This window comes from Protopterus annectens, chromosome 16.part0 (genome assembly GCF_019279795.1).
Source record: "Protopterus annectens isolate FY-2018-M chromosome 16.part0, PAN1.0, whole genome shotgun sequence".
Taxonomy (NCBI): Eukaryota; Metazoa; Chordata; order Ceratodontiformes; family Protopteridae; genus Protopterus; species Protopterus annectens.
The window spans coordinates 750,331,869-750,353,347 of record NC_056750.1 but is presented as its reverse complement, the minus strand read 5'-3'; the positions used below and the strand labels follow the sequence as shown (position 1 = coordinate 750,353,347).

The 21,479-nt window shown below is 43.1% G+C and overlaps 1 protein-coding gene across 1 annotated transcript in view; it reads left to right on the top strand.

Moving 5' to 3' along the window:
* PAPPA (pappalysin 1) overlaps nt 1-21,479 on the top strand; it is a 3,990,201-nt gene that overhangs the window by 2,100,932 nt on the left and 1,867,790 nt on the right. The window contains exon 8 of the mRNA XM_044058178.1: nt 12,547-12,675. Coding sequence (XP_043914113.1) covers nt 12,547-12,675 — 129 coding nt within the window. The remainder of the gene's footprint in view (nt 1-12,546; nt 12,676-21,479) is intronic.

Sequence of the window (21,479 nt, the reverse complement as noted above, 5' to 3'; positions counted from 1 at the left end):
AAGTACCCATCACCTTAAAAAATTATGGCAACAGTAGGATTTACTTAAACAAGGGCAACTGCCATACTAAGGGTATTGTGTACTTAGCCCTGTGTAGAGACTGTCCCAGTTTCTACATAGGGAAGTCAGAGAGAGCGTTGAACAAATGAATTTATGAACATTTATATAACATAAAAAAGAGAATATTAATAATGCATTAAGTAAACATTTACAAATGGAGCCTAAACACACTGGCTTTCGTTTTGGGATTCTTGAACAAGTACCTATTGACCCTAAAGGAGGAGAATGGGAGTATGGCTATGCTGTAGGGAGACCTATTGGCAAATTAGATTGAATGCCACCCACCCCCCGGGACTAAATGAGCATATTTCTATTAAGCCTTATTTGATTAAAAAAGCAGAAGATTTATCAAAATAATTACTTAAAACAACCACTGAGACAATTATTAAAGTAACATTTTGATTGTATTGTTTAACATAATTTTAAAGTATTTTAAATTTTTGACATCCTTCTCTTCTTCTTTTTTTAGATAGAACTGTTATTTTGTGTTTTATACTACTTTGATTCAAAGTTTTATCAAGTTTATTAATGTTTGGTAAACAAAGTGAATTTATTTGTGTTTTTAAACTTGACAGTTGTAAAAATGTGTGTGGTTACTTTAAATTTAGGTCAAACTGGTTTTGGCGCCTTTTTTTAAAATGAAGTTATTTAAAGATGGCTGATTGAACAGTTACACTGTTTTTACACTTGAAAAAGCCCTACAATTGAGTTACACTGTTTTTACACTTGAAAAAGCCCTACAATTGAGTTAGGGTGAAAGCGCTTGTGGAATTTATACAATAAATGTTTTATGGACTTACAACCTGTGTGCTGACACGATCGTTTTATTGGATTAGTGGTTTTGTTTCTATGATCTTTTTCCACTTGTTTTTTATTTAAGTAAATGGTTATGCCAGAGAGAAAGTGAGGAGGCATAATTTATCATGGCTGTTTTTTTTATTTACTAGTGGTAAACTTCCAGTATCCAGCTGACCAACAGCATTGCCTTGCTACCCGATTTAACTTCCATGAGAAACCAGTAAAAAATCCGATGTTGTCTGTTTTCATCCAGTTCAGCATTTTGGCTGTCAGATCCAACTGGATCCAACTTCGGCACCTTATACCACAGTATTAGACCGAGAGCTCTCACTCCTCCCCTACCTACAATCCCTTCCTTCTAACTGATTTACCTCAGCTCTCGTTTGCCACCTGTTTGACCAGATCTGTCCTCTGAGAGCTCAGAGTGCTCACGATCAGTAAAAGCAAAAACTTTCTTAAAAATTTTCAACTCCTCCCTTTCCTTATAGTATTTTTGCTAGAGTTAAGATTAGGTTAGGTTTTAGGGTTAGTATAGCTATGAAATTTTATAGCTTGCGTAACTGTGTTACCTTATAGAATTTTTTTTATTGTTACTTAACTTACAGTCTCATTTCATATAGTCATACCTATAGATTTTTAGATTATAGTCTTACTTACTTAGAATAAGTATTGTTCTTTTCTGCTGTTAGCCTGTAAGTTTTTTTTTATAAAAAATTTTGAAGGAATTTATAGTACCTAAAATTAGTATCAGTACTGGTTCGTTAGTTTTCTTTTATATGTTGTTCTGATGTCTGAGAAGCCTACTGGGTTCAAAAAGTGTTCAGCTTGTGGACATAAAATCCATCCTCAAAACTCCCATTCCCTTTGTGCCTACTGTTTAGTTACTTCTAATCTTCAAGATACCTGCAGTATCTCTGCTGTCTTTGGATCCAGAGTCCTCCAAGGCAGGAAAGAAAAGTTGATTCTCAAGGGTTTACTTCCCCATCAGACAGCGTCTACTATGATTTCCTCTGAAACCAGGCAACCATCTACATCTCCCTCTACTGACAAACGAAAGGAGAAGGAGAAAGATAGATAAAAGTGAAAGCCCTGAAAAAAATCCGCAGATGAGAAGAGACAGGAAGAGAAAATGACAGAAAAGTCAAAAAAGGTCCTCGATCTATCTAGTCTCCTGGGACTGGCACTTAAGTCGCCGATGCCGCAGGATCCATCTGCAATCTGGATCCAGACTCCCTCACCAAAAATCTACCTTTTCCCTGTGGCTTCAGCACAAACCAGCTTCAAGACCTGCATCTGTAGCTTCTTCGTTGAAGTTCTGGTTGGTCCACCAGATATCTTACCAAGATGGACTTCAACCAGATGATGAGAACACTTTTTTTTTTCAGACACCTTTATTGAATTATCACTTGTGACATAGGCAAATTTATATTACTATAACAATCAAACTATATTAACATAAACATTATACTTCACATATATTACTATATATTATATAATCTAAGCAACATTACATACATTTTTCAATTCCTGCTTTTTTTAAACAAGAAACATCTTCATTAAACCATCACTTACTACATAGGCAATCATACATTGATATAAATGAAAACAAACAGACACAATCCTAGTCACAAGGATTTTACATCACAAACCATATTCACACACTCTCATTTGCAAACATTATACATCACTTATAGTCTACCCAATCTTTGTCACTCAAACAGTACATATCTCATTTAAGTCCTGCTGCCTTTTAGGCCGCATTGCTCCCTTGTATGTATTGTTTCCACAATTCCCATTTCGATACAGATTCAGTTGAGGTCCTCCTGGCACCACCCCACAGAAGAGGTTCTGGATAAGGCCCTTCGACCTCATCCCACCTTGTTCTGACACTGACTCCTTTCTCAGAGCTGGTGCACCTTCGTTGAACCCAATAGCCCTGGAAACTTTGTCTTTGACTTCTTCCTCTACTCTTTCAACTCAAATACTTTTAGGTCAAGATGAATGCCAGAGCCAAAGCTTTGGAGTCGGAGCTTTGAAATGGAGACAACACTAACATTTTTGGAACTGTTCCTCCCCCTCAGTAATTCAGCACTTGACAACTTGGCTCTGAAATCCTCCTTGGAATTGGCCACTGTTGGATTCAGGAAACTCCCCAAGTTGGCTGATAGAGGTAGCTTATCATTGGCTATAATAGCTGAGTCAGCTGTCAAAACTGTAGGAAAGGCCTTGGCTGGACGAAGAAGACAGGTGCATGCACCGAGTTTGGATCCATCCCAACTTCCAGTGGATCCTCTGCCTTATTCTTCTCATTCAAGTTGACAGGGATGGACAGACCCAGTTATCTTCAAGCCAGCTCGACTTTTAAGTTCTCCTTCCGATTCTGTGTCTCCGTCAGAGCCCTTGAGACATGTTTCATGAAAGAGGACATGCAAAGAGAAGCAAATAAACTTAGTTGAAGATGAAGGATCCCCAAGATCCCCCCTCACGGATGTCCTCTTTGTGGACATACTAGAATAGATGAAGTGGGGGCCAACGAAGCTCCTTCTTTTGATGAGGCCATGTACCTTGAACTTTTGGGTCTGGCCCATCAGCGACTTGGGTGGTTCAACCTCCTGATGCCTTAATAGACTTTATTGCTTAGAAGGCTTGGAGTGAACCTGATGTGGCAGAGTCCCTTCAAAAAAAGAAAAAAAAAACAGACAGAATCTTGATAGCTCTGAAGGATAAGAAACATTGGTCCAAAGGCCCTCCAGTAGATGCCATGGTTCCTCTATCCATCCCCCAGAAGAGAGTCCAAGATGTTGGAAAGACTAGAGAAGAGGACTTATACTTTAGTGGCCTTTGCATTTTGAGTGCTGAATTACCTAGCGCATTTGACACGTTTCTGAAGGGGCTTGATCGAGGAGGTTTTCAAGTCTCTTTCATGTAACTTACCATTGGAAGTCCATAAAATGGTGGATGCCCAAATGTCAACTCTGCAATGTACATCTAGTGTGGCCATGCGACTACTATCAAATGCAGCTGATAGCACATCAGGAGTAGCCATCACAAGATATTACCATGTGTTGCCATGCCTGGATGCAGATGCTGTGATTTCTCAGAAAGCTTCAAGGTGTCCTTTATAAATGCCCACTATGACGGTTCAACTGAATTTGGACTTAGCATAAAGGAAACACTTACCAGGAACGAACAAGGTGATAAGATCCTGTCTGCGATGAAAATAGTTTTTTCTTGTCCACAAAGATCCTTTTCTAGGAATCAAAGGGGAGGTAAGAAAATGTGGATCACAAAATCACAGAGCTTTTGACTATGACACTCCTTTGGATAACTCTCCCCATGGCAGAGGTGGAAGAAATTCTAATGGGCACACAACCCAAGATGCAAAATTGGACTCTAGACTACAGAACCAAGATTTCCATGGCCCTTTCACTGAGAAACCTTACCAGCATCATTTAATGATTGTCCAACTACTGTACTCTGGAGGCAGTTGGAGGATGCATAACCTTACACCCTTTAGCCTGACAAACCATAATGTCTGATTCATGAATGCTAAGGATACTCACCAGATGCTATATCATACCCTTTTTGTCTCCCCCAAAGAAAATATTGAAGATTCCTGATACACCACCCAATCAGTTGAATTCCACAGTAGCAGAAATGTTAAAGCTGCTAAGCAAAGGAGTCATCCAGCCAGTCCCCTCAGATCAGTGAGAATGTGGAGTCTATTCCAGCTTCTTTTATAGGGACTTCAGACCAAATTTGGATCTCAGTCACTTCAGTCAATATGTCAGAAAGACAAAATTCCAGATGGTCACAGCACAGTCTGTACTGCCTGTATTGAAAGGGGGCAATTGGATGTGTTTTGTAGATCTCCAGAATGCCTACTACCACATCAAGATCTGAAGGCAATTCAGGAGATTCCTCTGTTTCCGTCTGGGAGCCAATCACTATTGATTCAGAATATATCCATTAGGTCTCACTACAGCCCCCCCCATATGTTCACCAAGATTATGGCAATGGTAGCAGCTCATCTACAACTGCAGGTGATCCAAGCCTTCCTATACTTAGATGATTGGCTCCTAAATGCTACCAAGGATATACCACAGCAACACCAGACATTCCTTCTCAGTCTTACAGACTAATTGGGAATAACAGTCAATCATATAAAGAGCAAACTGCCACTCACAGTAAATACAATTTATAAGATGTCAGATACAAACGGTTCAACAAATTTCAAAACTCATCATTACAAGGGTCCATTCATTAAGACCCATAGCCTTTCAAGTGATTCAGCATTTCTGCCCACAGGCAAGACTGATTGTCCGCCTGTTAGGTCTGATAGCTTCGACTGTTACATTAGTCCCATTAACAAGATACCACATGAGAGTACAACAATCGCCACTGACTGTCCAATGGTTACAGAGCATTCATCCCCTTCACATCAGAATCCACCTCACTTAAGTATGCTGAAACCATATAAGTTGGTAGATCACTTCTCTGTTAGTTGAAAAAGGCAGACCTTTTTCCCACCTTTTACCCAGACTACAGTAATCATGGTTGCTTCCCTTCTAGGGTGGGGGGAAGGACATTTCAAAGGGAAGACTGTTCAAGGGACCTGGTCATCAGTGGAGGCCAAACTTCCCATCAGTGTCTTGGATATGAGGCCTTTTAGGTCTTCCTAACTAAGGGTGTGATTTCCATCCAGGCAGGCAATATGTCAGTGGTATGGTACATCAACAAACAAAGTGGAACGCGTTCATATCCTTTTTACTGGGAGGCCATCCAAGTATAGCAATGGATGATGTCTTCCCATTAGTTTCTGGTTGTAATGTACATTCCTGGGGCATTAAATATACTAGCAAACAGGTTGAGCAGGATTCTATTACCTCACAAGTGCTCTCTCAAACAAATTATGGCATCAAGATCCAAAGCAATCCAGGAGATTCCAGCCTTGTTGTGACTTATTTACCACCTACCTAAACAACAAATGCAACAGTTACTTTGCTTTCTTCTATCCACAGGAACACTCACTGAGAGATACTGTAGTCCACATTTGGCCTTGAGGTCTCCTATACACCTTTTCACCAATATTTCTTCAAACAAAAATCCATTTAGAAAGCCACAAGGTGCAAGACCAAAGTGATCCTCATTACCCCACTCTGGCTCCATCAGGTATGGTTCCCCTTCCTTTGACCTCACTTACTGTAATTGTCGTAGGTGCTGGATCACATCCCGGATCTAAGCAGTGATCCATCTGAGATGCCTCTACTGGACCTTCAGACCCTAAACCCTAAAATTAAACTCGTAGTGTCTCCAATTGTAATGCTGGCCAGAGAAACACTAGGATTTCCTCTGCAGTAGTCCCTATATCTTCTTCTCAAAAGGACTTGACAAAAAAGACTTGCAAGAGCAAATGAAAAAAAAAAATTCTATTTGGGCATCCTCAAAGGGTTTGGACCCTTTCTCTGCCCTTCTTCCATCGATACTGACATTTCTTTCAGATCTTTTTCTTTAGGGTTCCAGTTACTGTACTACAGAATTCCAGATGGCTGCTATTTAAAATTTTCACATAGGACATAATGTTTCATCTACTGCTTTGCTTAGAGTAGCTAAACCTTTCCTCAAAGGAACTTTCTTGTTGGAAACCTCCTGTTTGAGATCCAGTCCCACCATGGGATATAACGGTCTGGCTTCAGTTTTTAACTCAAAAACCTTTCGAACCTGTGGCCTTTGCCAGTTTAAAGTTTCTTTCTTGGAAGACCTTTTTCTGATTGCCATTACTTCTGCTACACAGGTTCTTGGAGCTGCAAGTGCTCTCATCCAAGCCACCATTTCTCATATTCCACAAGGATAGAGTTTCACTTAGAACAAATCTTCCATTCTTCCAAAGGTGGCATCTGAAACAAATTTAAATCAACACATTGACTCATCTGTATTTTTTTTCCAAATTTTTCTACCAAAGGTGAACACATCCTTAATACAATAGATGTCCACAGTCAGCTCAGATTTTTGCACCATAGAGGTTAGAAAATAAAGCAAACTGTTTGTGTCTTTTTCCAAAATAAAACTAGGACAACAGGTATCAAAGGTCAATCTGTCTAAGTGCCTGGCGGATTTCATTTCCTTTGTTTATAAAACATGAGGGTTGCCTTTGCATTCAAAGCCTAAGGTTTATTCCACCAGAGCAATCCAAACTTTGACAGCATTTGCAAAAAGAGTTCTTATCAGTGACATCTGTGCAGCAGAAACTTGGTCAACAGCTTACATTTTTGTATCTCTTTATAAACTGGATGTACAATCCACAACCCTGACTTCCTTTGGCTGTACCATTCTCAGGAATGCCTTTCCTTGAGTCCAACCAGGCCCTTTTTAGGCAGCTTGGGAATCTGTCCTAAATGATGAATTAGATACGAAAATTATATACTTACCATAACAATGTGTCCGTGTTGTCTCATTTTCATTGGGTTCAACATCCCTTCCTTCTTCCTAATTGCCATTTCACACCTCCTGGCTCAGACAGACCTCATCTAAGACCCTGTTTGTTTGTTCCACATCATTTTCCTTAAGGAACTGGGTGATACCCTTCAGGATCCATCAGCTGCGGGTTCTCAAGACAAGATTAACTCCAAGCTGGCGACCGTTAACTCTATAGTCAACTCCTCATGCGGCTCATTTCTTATGCAGCCGATGGGGCGAGTAGGGCCGCAGGTACAGACGTGGCTTTGAGAAGACATGCCTGGATGTGGTCATGCAACTTTGCTGACCCCTTTAAGGTGTCCTTCACCAATACCCCCTTCGATGGTTCGGCACTCTACTGACCACAGGTGAAGGATACCCTTACCAGGTGTGAGCAGGAAGGCAAAACTCTCTCTGCCGTGGGAGTCCGTTTTTCTACTCCCTCTAGACCATACCCTAAAGGTCAGAAGAGTGGAAAAATGTGGTTTCGGAAACCCCAGGGAGTCGTGCCTGACACACGAGCAGAGTTTCCCTCCAGGGGCAGAGGAGGGAACAATAATAGACGCCACCCGAGGGGCAGAGGGGGTCTGCAAAATCAGGGTAGCAGAGACTCTTTCTCTGACAAACCCTTTCAGCACCCCTGAGGGGCTGCCCGACTGTCCACCTTCGGAGGCAGCCGGGGGAAGATTGTCACTGTACCCAGAAGCCTGGCAACTCCTCACACAAGACAAATGGGTACGGTCTATCATATCCGAGGGTTACAAAATCCCCTTTGTCCACACCCCTGTACAAACAAACAGGTCCCTTCCAGATGTTCCACCCGGTCTAAGGGATCAAGCAGTACTAGAAATTTCAAAACTGCTAGAAAAAAGGGCCATCCAGCCAGCCTCAGCAGACTAGTAAGGATCCGGGATTTACTCCAAGTTCTTTTTGGTACCAAAAAAGACAGAGGACTGGGGACCCATTTTGGATCTCAGCAGGTTAAACAAATCTGTTCAAAGAACGAAGTTCCGGATGGTCACGCTTCAGTCCATTCTACCCTTTTTTGCGTCAGGACAATTGGATGTGCTCCATAATCCTTCAGGATGCGTACTACCTTATCAAAATGGACAGACGCTCCAGAAGGTTTCTCCATTTCCGGCTGGGAGCCAGTCACTATCAGTTCAGAGCCCTGCCCTTAGGTCTCACCACAGCCCCCAGGGTGTTCACCAAATGCATAGCAGTGGTTACGGCTCACCTGAGATGGCGAGGATTCCAGGTGTTTCCATATCTAGACGACTGGCTCCTGACTGCTTCCACCAGCCATCAGCTAGTGCGAGCCAGGGATTATACCATCCAAACTTGCTCCGAGGTAGGTATCTCTATAAACTTCGAAAAGTCTGCATTGTCGCCTTGTCAATCTATAACCTTTATAGGCGCAAGATTAAATACAAAAGAGCTGTCGGCAAAACTTCCCTTAGAAAGAGTATCAGACATTCGCCGACATGTCCAGACCTTACTACAGTGCAAGAGAATTCAGGCCAGATTTGTACTGAAAATCTTGGGTTTCATGGCAGCAGCAATCACATTAATTCCCCTGGCTCATTTTCACATGCGGATTCTTCAATGGATGCTTTTTACCCAATGGTCTTTTCAACAGCTTCCGATGTCTCACAACATAATAATCACCCAGTCATGCAAAGACCACCTGTCTTGGTGGATGGTCTCCTCTCAAGTACTTCAGGGCAGACCGTTTGTTCTTCCTCCTCCTGTTGCCACGGTGAAAACGGATGCCTCCCTGATCGGGTTGGGGGGGGGCATTTTCAGGGCAGGACTGTCCAGGGCACTTGGCAACCTGTAGAGTACCACCTGCACATAAACGTCTTGGAGATGAGAGCGGTACTTTTAGCGTTGCAAGCTCTTCAAGACTCTCTACCCACCAGGACTATTGCAATTCAGACAGACAATATGTCTGTAGTGTGGTACATCAACAAGCAGGACGGAACCAGGTCCTATCCCTTATGTCGAGAAGCACTCAGACTCTGGCAGTGGGTGATCTCCTCTCAGAGGTTTCTGATAGCAACGCACATCCCCGGGAAGTCCAACGTCATAGCGGACAGGCTAAACAGAGCTATTCTCATGCCTCACGAGTGGTCTCTCAATCAGTTAGTAGCGGACAAAATTTTCCACAGATGGGGTCAACCTTGCTGCGACCTTTTCACAACCCCTCTCAACAGCAAGTGCGACGATTTCTTCACTCTCTTCCCCCTCCCCAGCCACTCCCCCAGAGACGCTCTAGTTCACGATTGGCCCCGGGGTCTTCTGTTTGCATTCCCACCCTTTCCCTTAATTCCCAAACTAATTCAGAAAGCGACCGCATTGGGATCCAGGATGATCCTCATTGCCCCTTACTGGCCTCGACAAATTTGGTTCCCATTCCTGCATCATCACCTGCTGGAGCAGCCTTGGAATCTGGACCCAGTGCCAAACCTCTTGGGCCATCAGTCGGGCAGGCTGCACCAATCCCTTCAGTCTCTCAACCTCACAGCTTGGTTACTCCACTTCCAACCTTAGCCAGGCTTCCACATATTTCTCAGCCAGTGCGTGTAATCATCCTTTCTTCGCACAAATCTGCTACCAGGAAGACTTATGCTAGTAAGTGGAAATGTTTCTTTTTCTTTACAGCCCCTGTCCATCACGTTCTAGATTTTTTAGCAGAACTTTTTCGAGCAGGTTCCTCGTCTGCCATCATTAGGGTCCAATTGGCTGCTATCACTAATTTCCACGCTGGCCTGTCAGAAACCAGCATCATGTCCCACAAACTTTGTAAGGCCTTTCTTAAAGGGACTATTTTACATAGGCCCCGGTTAGAGATCCCCCACCTCCGTGGTATTTAAACCTGATATTAACTTCCTTGATTCTCCCTCCCTTTGAACCTGCGGCCTCCTGTTCCTTAAAATTACTCTCCTGGAAGACACTCTTCTTAGTAGCCATCACCTCAGCTAGGAGAATGTCGGAACTTCAAGCCCTCTGTATTCATCCTCCTTATCTTGTGTTTCATAAGGATAGAGTTTCACTCAGGACTAATCCCTCCTTTCTCCCCAAAATACCTTCTGAGACAAACCTGAATCAGGCTATTGATCTACCTGTCTTTTTTCCTAACTATTCGAACAGAGCTGAACAAAAGTTACACCAAATGGACGTTCACAGGCAATTACGTTTTTATTTGGATAGGACTAAACAAACAAGAAAATCGGACCAACTCTTCCTATCCTATGCTGAGGGCAAGCAGGGCCTACCAGTTTCTAAAGTAACCTTATCCAGGTGGTTGGCCTTTATTATCACTTTGATTTATCAATTGAGACATAAAGAACTCCCTACAAAACCAAAAGCTCATTCCACCAGAGCGTTAGCTACATCGGTAGCTTTTCAAGCAAGACTACCAATGGAATCTATTTGTGCTGCAGCCACATGGGCTACTCCTCATACTTTCATTTCACATTATAAGTTGGATATGGCCTCCAGGAGTCAAGCTGATTTTGGTTCCACTGTGCTCAAGAGTCTGTACCGATGAGCCACCCAGGGCTAAGGTGCTAGGGACGCTGCCCCATCCAGCAAGAATGAAGGCGAGATAGACAACTTAACATTAAGAAGTTATGTACCTACCATAACGTTCCATGTTAGTTGTCTTCTTCTCGCCTTCTTTCTTGCGTCCCACCCTCCATCCCCCTAGCCTGGACAGACCGAGAAGAACCCCTGTTGAGGCCTTCTTCCTCTGGCTGAGTTTTATCTAGGTTACGTCCTCCTCTGTTTTTTTGTGCTGTAGGTGAACCTTGTGGTTTGGACAGGTGTCCTTAAAAATTTGTCCATGGTGTTAGCTCTGCCAAACGAGATCTGGGTATCTGACGCCTAGCATTGTGGGATATGGGGAGGCCTCGAGCCAATAAATAGCTCTCGAGCTTTAGTAGAAGGCCGAGTCGGAGCCGAGGATCGGCTCCGAACCGTCCAGCAAGAAAGAAGGCGAGAAGAAGACAACTAACATGGAACGTTATGGTAGGTACATAACGTCTTATTATATATCATAGTAGTCAGAAAATTCGATCTGAGGTAACTCAGTTAGAAGGAAGGAAATGTGGGTAGAGGAGAAGTCATAGCACTCTGATCCAATTCTGTGCCATAAGGCATCGAGGTCAGATCTAGTCAGAAAATGTGTTTGTACATGTGTGCATTTGTGTGTGTGTGTGTGTGTGTGTGTGTGTGTGTGTGTGTGTGTGTGTGTGTGTGTGTGTGTTTGTCTGTCCACAGTGTTCAAGTAGTACAGCAAGATAATATGACTGGTCAACTGGGCTAGGTGAACATTCAGGAACAGAAAGTAGAAATTGATCCTTTATCATTCAGGGTAGGTACTAGTTCTATTTTCTTTGTTTGTCTCCACGGGATGACATCATACACTTTCTAGGTAGTATATCATGAGCGGACAGGTGATCCACTATGGTGACCCCTTACTGGGAAAAAGCCAAAAGAAGAAGATAGTATAAAGAATGTTAATGTAACCACTGCCTTTCTGTCTAATTTTTTAATAATAATAACCAAATACTTAAAGGTACAGTTGCATATGGGGTTAACTACAACCAACACATGAAAAGACAGACCATGGGCCTTTTAGTGTCAGCATTATTGTGTGTTCTTATCAGGAGTCATCCAAGTAGAGATTCAGAATTCAGCGGCTGTAATGCTGTTTCCGCAAAAGGGTAACTAGCTCTTCTTTGTCTTCCCTTTTATCCAACAGTAGCTCGTGTATGCTTCTGAGATAACATGACAAATCCTGTGATGCCAGTAACTGGCAAACTTTAGCTGATCTGTCTTCCAAAAAACAAGCAAATAAATGGATAAGGTGTAAGTGCAAATGATGAGTTAACATCTGAAAGTTCGTTTAGTACTTACTTTAATCTTAGAGGGCAACAAAAGGAAAACAAAAGAACATATGAATGCCAAATGCACATTTGTAATATTGCTGCAAGAGGGAGACTTTGTGGCACTCAGGTACTTATGAATATTTATTCAGGTTAATTGTTTGAAAATTGCAGTGCATTTATCTGCAAGTTCACTTTAGTAATGCACAGAATATTTTCCTGTTGATTACCAAATACATGTACATCAAGTTGCTTTAAAGTTGATGAGAATTTTTTTGCCAAGACGACTTGTAGAACATCCATTAACATTTTTCTGTTTCTTTTCCTTTTTCTGTTTTAGGGATGTAAAGCTGAGTACATTATATACCTATCAAGTGTTCACAGTTTCAGGGCAAGAGGAGAGTCAGCCTTCACCATCACTTGTTTATGAGCATGGAAAAGGGTACTGTGGAGATGGTGTTGTACAGCAGTAAGTGCATTATATTTTTCTGTTTTGAGTAAATTCAGATGTAACAAGTCAGAGGTGAAAATCCGTCATGCCACTAATACAGTGTGTGTGTGTGTGTGTGTGTGTGTGTGTGTGTGTGTGTGTGTGTGTGTGTGTGTGTGTGTGTGTGTGTGTGTGTGTGTGTGTATGAGCAGCCATGCTATACAGCAGCATTATGTAATTTTCCTCCCAAACCAGCTTAGATGTGGACTGACAGATTTTCCTTTTATTTAGCAGTGTATTCATTGCCCGCTATTGCAGAATTACGTTCTTGTTAGCCATACCTTAATTACAGTACTATCACCATGACAACTGTACATGTCATTATGAGATTCCTAATGGACAGGGTGATGTGACACCTTGCAGTATTTATTCTATTTCCTCTAATATCTACAGTCTTCCCTATGGGTACCCAACTTTTTTTTGCCATCTGTGTGTTTCTACTGCTTTACTGAACAGTCATGAACATTCAGCCTTCTCTTATCTCATTCTTTCCTGTAGAGCCTGGCTTTCCATCACTCTACTTCCCTTCTTCCCAGACATGTCAGTCTTTTCCTTCTTCTCAGCATTCTAGGGGCGTAACCACCGTAACTGAAGTTCGTTCTGCACAAAAGAAGTCAAAAACAAAACGAACGAGCAGCACCAGCGATAAAAGTAAAATAAATTTATTAAAAGGTAAGCGGTTTCATGTAGAAACACTTCTTCAGACCAAATATCACAAAAAAACACAGTCTGACCTAGCCTCCTTCTGTTTTATGGCTACCATACTTTCTAAAGCTAAAATGCTTGAGTAATACTGTTGACCTTGAGACATTTAGTCCTGTTATAAATGCAGATAATGTATACTACCACATTTATACACAGAATATTAAGGTTGTATAAGTTTTCACAACCTGTACTGTGCCTTTGTAAAGTTGTACCACTCTGCTGAATGTGTCATTTTGAATTAAGACAATTGACCCCTTAAGGGAAAAAAAAAAGACAGATTACCCCTTCAAGGTTACTGTCTGTCATAATAAATAAAATATAAAGTAATGCCAACAATAAGCAGCACAGTTCGATCAGCTTGCTTCAGTACGATAGCAAAAGTCAGGGGAAAAAAGCATCTGATATTGTCAGTTTTCATTCTCTCCTCAATTGATGGGTTCGTATCCAATACTCAGATCCATCTTGGTTGTTGTTAAAGCTTGTGGGAACCTAAAACTCTTGAGCTTCCCCTTACCCATAGTGCACCAACCCTAAGTTACCTCAGATCTCTTTTGCCGCTTAACGCGAAAGATGTGGATGTTATGTGGTCCTATCTCGCCTACATTCTTTACTCACGGGTTCGGAGCCGAGAATTGGCTCCAACTTATTTCTCTAGCACAAAGTCTCTAATTGGCTGGGCTAACCCGATATCCCAAGATGCACCTCGCCCTAGCCCCAGATCTCGTTTGCCGCTTGTAGAGTTAGGACGTGGTCTCGCTTGGCTGTGGCTAAGTACCCTTTCAAATACTTTTTCTAAGTATTTTAGCAGTCTGTTATCTTGGAAAAGCTATTTTAATAGCTAGTCTTCTCTTTGGCAAGTTTCATTGTGAGCGTTTGTAAGTAGTGTGTTTTGTGGTATCCCTCTGTTTCGCAGGCTGGGCCCGTTTAAGTTAGAGGACCTAGTCCTCTCCAGTGTTGTTCCTTTGTGTAAAACTGTGCTGGATTTGTTCTTGTCGGTAGTTAGTTTCCCTGCTGCTCCAAAGAAACGTTTAATTTAGAGTTTCTTTGGCCGTTAGTGGTATCTGGTTTTTCCTGCCTTCCTCTTGTGTCTGTCGCTGTCGGTTGAGAGTGTACTGTTATTTACCATGTCTAAAGAGCAAAAAGAGCATAAACCCTCCGAGTTTAAAAAGTGTATGAAATGTGGCTACAAAATGTCCATTACAGATGGGCATTCCATCTGTGTTTATTGTCTTGGTGCTATTCACCTCCAAGAGTCCTGCAGTTTTTGCCACGTTTTTAGCCCTAGGGTACTGCAGGAAAGAAAAAATAAGCTGATTTTGAAGGGCCTGATTAAGCCCTCCTTTAAGGAGTCCGTAGATTCTTCTTCTTCTTCTTCTAGTGCTAAGTCAAAGCCTTCTAAGGCCAAGAAAAGATCTCCGGCTCTGTCTGCCTCCTCGGAGCCTCCGGAGAAGGTTTCAAAAGTGGTTACTGTCTCCTCGGCTCCATTGTCCTTGGGGCCGCAGGAGAAGGTTTCGAAAGTGGATACTTCTTCCTTGGCTCCATTGTCCTCGGGGCCACAGGAGAAGGTTTCGAAAATGGATACTACCTCCTTGGCTCCATTGTCCTCGGGGCCGCAGGAGGTATCTGTTGTACTGGAGTCGACCTCGGCTCCGATATTATTGGATCCTATTCGGAGCCGGTCACCCACTGTCAGGCATGAGTCTCCAGGTAGGAGATCCTGATCTCCTTCTATTTCTTCCAAATCCTCTAGGCTGTCTGATTTGGATGTGGATAGGGTGGTCCAGAGGCTCCTGCAGTCGCCGGTGTTAGCAAAACTGTTCTCAGCTCCAACCCAGTCGGCTCCGGAGCCAGTCCCTATTCTGGTACCGATGATTCCTCCTCCGAGCACCCATGTGTCGTCGGAGCCGGAGTGCTCCGCGCCGAGTGATGTTCTCGTGTCAGCTCCGATACCCCATGTGAGTTTATCAGAGCCGGCATCGGCTCCAACCATGTCGGTACCGTCCTCTGGTTTCAGTACTCGGGTTTCCTCAGTCGGACCCGAGGGGGATACCTCGGGACTCCTGTCGGTTCCGAGCCTCCCTCTCGGTGCATCGGCTTGGGGAATCCCGACTCCGGTCGTGGTCTCGGAGACGGGTCGGTCCTCGGATTCGGGGGGACCTGCCTTCGAGGCCATGAGGAGCGCACTGGCCAGATCGTCAGTTACATCACCTGGATCGGTCACTTCGTCCCCCCTACACCCCGGCTTAATGCCTCTGACGCCCCCCTATCCATGGATGGCAGAGCCCGAAGGTCTGGGGGTACCCCCTTGAGCGGTCCCCGACTTTCTGAGGGCCTCTCAGAGTCGGTAACTGAGGAGCCCCCTAGAAAGAAGTTGTGCAAGAGGAAGCACATAGACTCCCAGGACGAGTCCCTCACTTCCGATACCGACCTCGAGGAGTCAGAGGGGTCCCCCAAGTCGTCCTCCGATGACGTCTCTTTCTCCGACATCCTGGAGATTTTGAGGCAGAGAGGCGACTGGCCTTCCAAGATGTAAGAATGTAGGCGACATGGACCACATGCATCGATCGTTATGGTGAGTACATAACTAACTGTTCACCTTAGCTCTCAAGCATTTATAAGATGTCTGTTATTTTTTGATTTCTAAGGTTTTCTGCGACTTTAAATGTTTTTTCTTGTCCCTTACCCTATCATTGTCTTAGCGACTTTAAAAATATGTTTATTATCTTTTCTTTCATTTGAAATCTCAGATAGTGTGTACACTGTGAAATTCTTTAGTGAAATACCTTTTAAGTATTACTTTTATCTTCACTTAATGTAGCTCTTGTATACCATTGCTGGTATTTCGTTTTTTTTTCCCTTTTATCTAAAAAAAAAAAGAGAGAGAGAGAGTGAGAAAGTCTAATTCCTTTAGTTTTGTGGTAATTCTGACTGGTTATTTTTTTACTTGTGATAATAGTGGAAAAAGGCCTGTAGGTTTTAAAAAAGTGTGTTAAGTGTGGGCACAAACTTCCTATGTCTGATGCCCACACTTTGTGTTTACTGTCTTGTATCCTTACATTTGCAGGAAGATTGTGCAGTTTGTCATGACTTTAACCCCAGAGCATTAGTTGAGAGGAAAAACAAAGTGATTTTGAAAGGCTTTCAGCTGTCAGAGAAGCAATATCTGGGGCTCAGTCTCCTAAAAGCAGAAATTCTAAGTCTTCTTCTCCGAGACCTTCCACTCCATCCTATCAGGTCTCTGAGAAATCCACATAAAAGTCTAAGTTGGATCCGACCTCACCCTCGGATACGAAACCTAGAAAGAGATGTAAGCCGGATCTGACCTCACCCTCAGATCTGAAGAAGAAAAAGAATAAAATGATGGATCTGACCGCCTCGGATCCAATGAGAAATCTACTGGATCTGACCATTTCCAGCCCTACATGATGTTGCATCATTTATTTACAAAGAACAAGATGTTCGCCTTCGGTGGATCTGGTGCCCTCAAGGCTTCCATTGCCTTTTTTAAGCATCACAAGCCAGATACCCTCTATTGTTTCCACTTGTTCTTTCAGAAGTCTGACTGAAGAAGAAGTGGAAAGAGTGGTGCGGAAGATTCTCTCGGCTCAGAATCAGATTGGTGTCTTACTTGCTCCTACCCCTTCAGGTCAGAAGGTCCATGTTTCTACTACACCCCCACTGCAACTTCCTCCTCTGATATCTTCAGCTGTTACAGACCCAAACTGCCTGACTCCACCTGACTTGAATCCGAACATTGCTATATTTTTGGATCTGAAGATTACCCTGAGTGCTTCAATTCTGTCAGATCCGGAGACCTCACGGAGCCAAAGCTTACCTGTCAGATCCGATGGGCTGGAGTCAGCTCCAAAACTGTCGGAGCCATCTTCGCACCTTGGAGCCTCGACTTTGGATAACTCGACTCCAGCTTCCACCTTGGGGGGATTGCTTTCGAAGCGAAGAGGGTCAGCTGTCTAAAAGCTTGCTGTTTCGGATCTGAGGTCTTCTCTTTCTTTAGGGCGATCCGCCTTTGGGGTTGTGAAGAGGATTTTATCTGCCCAGGCAGAACAGATGGATCCTACCCCTTCTTCAACCCCAATGTCTCTGCACTCGGAGCCTCATCACTCTTTGCCACAGTGACAGCCAGTCCAGAAACCCCAGGCTTCCCAGCAGGGTATTTCTATTTCTATATCTTCCAATACTTCTCCAGAGCATCCCACTGAGAAGGTGCCTAGGAAGAAGAAGTGCAAGAGGAACACTTGGATTGGCCAGAATAGTGAGCCACAGAAGATATGGACTTCGATGAAGGTGAAAGGTTCCCACGGTCACCTTCTGAAGCATGTCTTCTTTGGAGATATTCTTGAAATCCTAAAGCAGAGAGGTGGTTGGACACCCAGTAATCCTTCATCCGAGGAGTCAGCATTCCTGGTGGCTTTCTGTACCGACCCATCTACTTCCTGGATGACTCCATCCACTGGCAAGCTTATTGAATTCATCTCTCAGTGGACGTGGAAGGAACCTGACATAATGGAGCTTATACCTAGGAGACCAGACAAGATTGTGGCACCACCTTTGGATAAACAGCTTTGGAGTAAAGGGGTGCCCATTGATGCCAAGGTCTTGGTGGCGGTCACCAAAAAGGAACTCACAGATGAAAGTTCCACTCTTCTTCCCCCTAACAAGGAGTCTAGGGCAATGGACAGGTTTGGGACTTGTGTTAATGCTTTCCAAATCTTTGCCTTAAGGACACTGAATTATTTGGCACATTTTATAAGGTTACAGAGAGACTTGATTAAGGAACTCTCAGTACCCTATCAGAATCCACTTCTGCAGAGGTCTAATCATCTTTGACTTCTCAGATGGCTACTCTTCAATCTATTTCGAATTCCTCCATGAGGCTGATTTTGCATATAGCTGAAGGAACCTCTAGGGCAGTGGGTTCATGCATTTCCATTAAGAGATATGCCTGGATGCACTTATGTGATTTTATGGAACCCTTCAAGTTTTTGATCATCAATGCTCCCTTTGATGGCACGTTGTTTGGCCCAAAAGTGAAGGACACATTATCCAGGTGTGAAAAGGATGGAAAGCTCCTGTCTGCTGTGGGCGTACATTTTTTCACTCCTCAGAGATCCTTTTTTAGGAATCAAAGAGGTGGTTGGCAGATGTGGTTTAAGAAATCCCAGGGTCCTTTCCAGGACACACATGGAAGAAATTCCCCCAGGAATAGAGGGGGGGGGACTCCTATTGATGACACCCTCGTGGCAGAGGTAGCCCACAAAACCAGGGGTCCTTAGATTATTTCTTTGACAGACCTTACTAGCGCTCCTGAAAGGAGGCTAGATTGCTTACCTCTGGAGACAATCGGGAGTTGATTATCCCTGCACCAAAGAGCCTGGTTAGACTTAACAGAAGATACTTGGGTTTAAAGGATTATTTCTAGAGGTTATATAATACCCTTTTAATTAACAAACCACAAAAACAAACAAATGTTAAAAATACCAAAAATAAAAAAAACAGAGAGTAGGAAATAAATACAAAACTTTTAATACTGTCTTAGTGCCTCGGCTTACAAGCCTTCAAGAGATTTGTGGTATATATAATACCCTTTTCCCTTCCACCTCCAGTCTTACAAAAAATCACAGATGTTCCACCCAGTCAGAGGTAAGAAGGAGCAATACAAATACTAAAGCTGCTAGGAAAAAAAGAGTAATTGAAGAGGCCCCAACAGACCAGATAGAATTCATAACTTACTCAAGATTATTTTTAGTGCCAAAGAAAACGGGGAACTGGAGACCAGTTTTAGATCCCAGGAACTGGAACAAGTCATTTTGATGCACCAAATTTCATATGGTCACAGTTAAGTCCATTCTCCCTTTTCTGGGTAAGGACGACTGGATGTGCTCAGTAGATCTTTAGGATGTGTACTACCACATAAAGATAAACAGATGATCCAGAAGCTATTTCCACTTCTGGCTGGGAGCCAGACACAATCAATTCAGAGCTCTGCCCTTTGATTTCACCACAGCGCCCAGAGTGTTCACCATATGCGTGGCAGTAGTAGCAGCTCACTTGAGTCTGCAAGGATTCTGGGTGTTTCCATACCTGGACAACTGGTTTATTACTGCACTGACCAGGCATCTGTTGATAACAGCAAGAAATCAGGTTCTCCAGACTTGTTCTCATCTGGGGATAACCATAAACTACAACAAGTCTCAACTGGAACCAACTCAAATTCTGGAATTCATAGGAGCACTGTTCAGCACAAAGTCTATGATAGCTTTCTCTAACTCCTTTGAGAGTCCAAACTCTAAGATCACAGGTCAGAAAAATAATATGCAGTACCAATATTCCAACCCACTTGGTCCTTCAAGCTCTAGGTCAATATCAACAGCTATAACACTAGTACCTTTATCCAGATTTTACATGAGGATTCTACAGTGGATGTTAGCATCACAATGATCAATACTTTACCAACCCATGTCAACTCAGATTCGATTCACTCAGACGTGCAAGAGAGATCTCAAGTGTTGGATTCAGTCAGGTCAGAATCTACAGGGCCATCCAATCATTCCCGCACAGCCCAGTGCCATAGTGACCATGGATGGTTCCCAGTTGGGGTACAGAGGGGGGCTTTTTCTGGGGAAAAACAGTCCTAGGCAGTGGGGTCCCCCAAAGAGACCAACTTGCATATCAACATTCTAGAGATGAGAGCAGTGCTGTTCATTGTTGGTCTTCTAAGATGCTCTCCCTTTGGGGATAATTGCAGTTCAAATGGACAATATGTCAGTATTGCAGTTCAAATGGACAATATGTCAGTAGTTTGGTACATCAACAAACAAGAAGGGGACAGATATGATCCCTTGTGTCGAGAAGCCTTCAGAGTGTGGTAGTCGGCAGTCTCCTTCAACCGCTGTCTTATAGCAAGGCACATTCTGGGGAAGTCCAGTGTGATAGCAGACAAACTGAGCTGGTGTATTCTCCTACCTCACAACTGGTCTCTCGACAAGAAAAATGACAAGGATGATATTTTGTCAATGGGACCAGCCTTGCTGCGATCTTTTTGCTTCTCCCCTAAACAAGAAATGCAGAAGCTACTTTGCCCTAATCCCCCCACAGGGGAAATCACCGAGGAATGCTCTGCTTCACGACTGGCTCCCCGGTCTACTATATGCCTATCCAACAATCCTGCTAATATCGAAATTCTTACAGAACGCTACCATGTTGAAGAGCAGAGTCATCCTCATTGCATCTTACTGGCCTCGACAGATTTGGCTCCCTTTCCTTTAGCTTCACTTACTTCACCAAACTTGGATTCTGGATCTGATTCCAGACCTCCTGTCTCATCTGATAGGTGTGATCCATCCAGACATATCAAGCCTCAAGTTGACAGCCTGGCTTCTCCAGTTCCATTGATAGCCAGACATCCTATGCTGTCTTCTCCTGTCAGGCATATACTTTTATCTTCCCACAAAATTTCAACACATCAACTCTATTTTTATAAGTGGAAAAGATTTGTGTACTGGGCTCATCAAAGTCATACTGAGCCTTTTCTGCTCCTATACATGACATACTTGAGTTTTTGGCCCAACTTTTTAAAGGAGCTAGTTCCTCAACCGTTAAAGTTCAGCTGGCAGCGATATCTAACTTTCATGTTGGATTTGAGGGTTCTTCAGTAGCCTCTCATTAATTGTGCAGAGCTTTCATGCGAGGCACTCTACTTTTAAGGCCTCCATTTAAAGACCCCACTCCTCCATGGGACTTCAACCTGGTACTGCAGGCACTTATACATTCCCCATTTGAACCAGCAGCAGTGTGTGACTTTAAATATCTAACATGGAAAATGTTTTTTTCTAGTAGATATTACATCTGCCCGACTCATTTGAGAAATGTAAGCATTATTTCCAAAACCTACTTATTTGATTTTTCACAAGCATAGTTACGTTACGAACCAATGCATGTTTTCTTTCCAAGATGGTGTCAGAATCTAGTATCAACCAGTCTATTAATTTGGCAGTTTTCTTCCCCAAAGTTACTAATTTAGGAGAATATATGTTGCATTTATTAGATGTTCACAGACA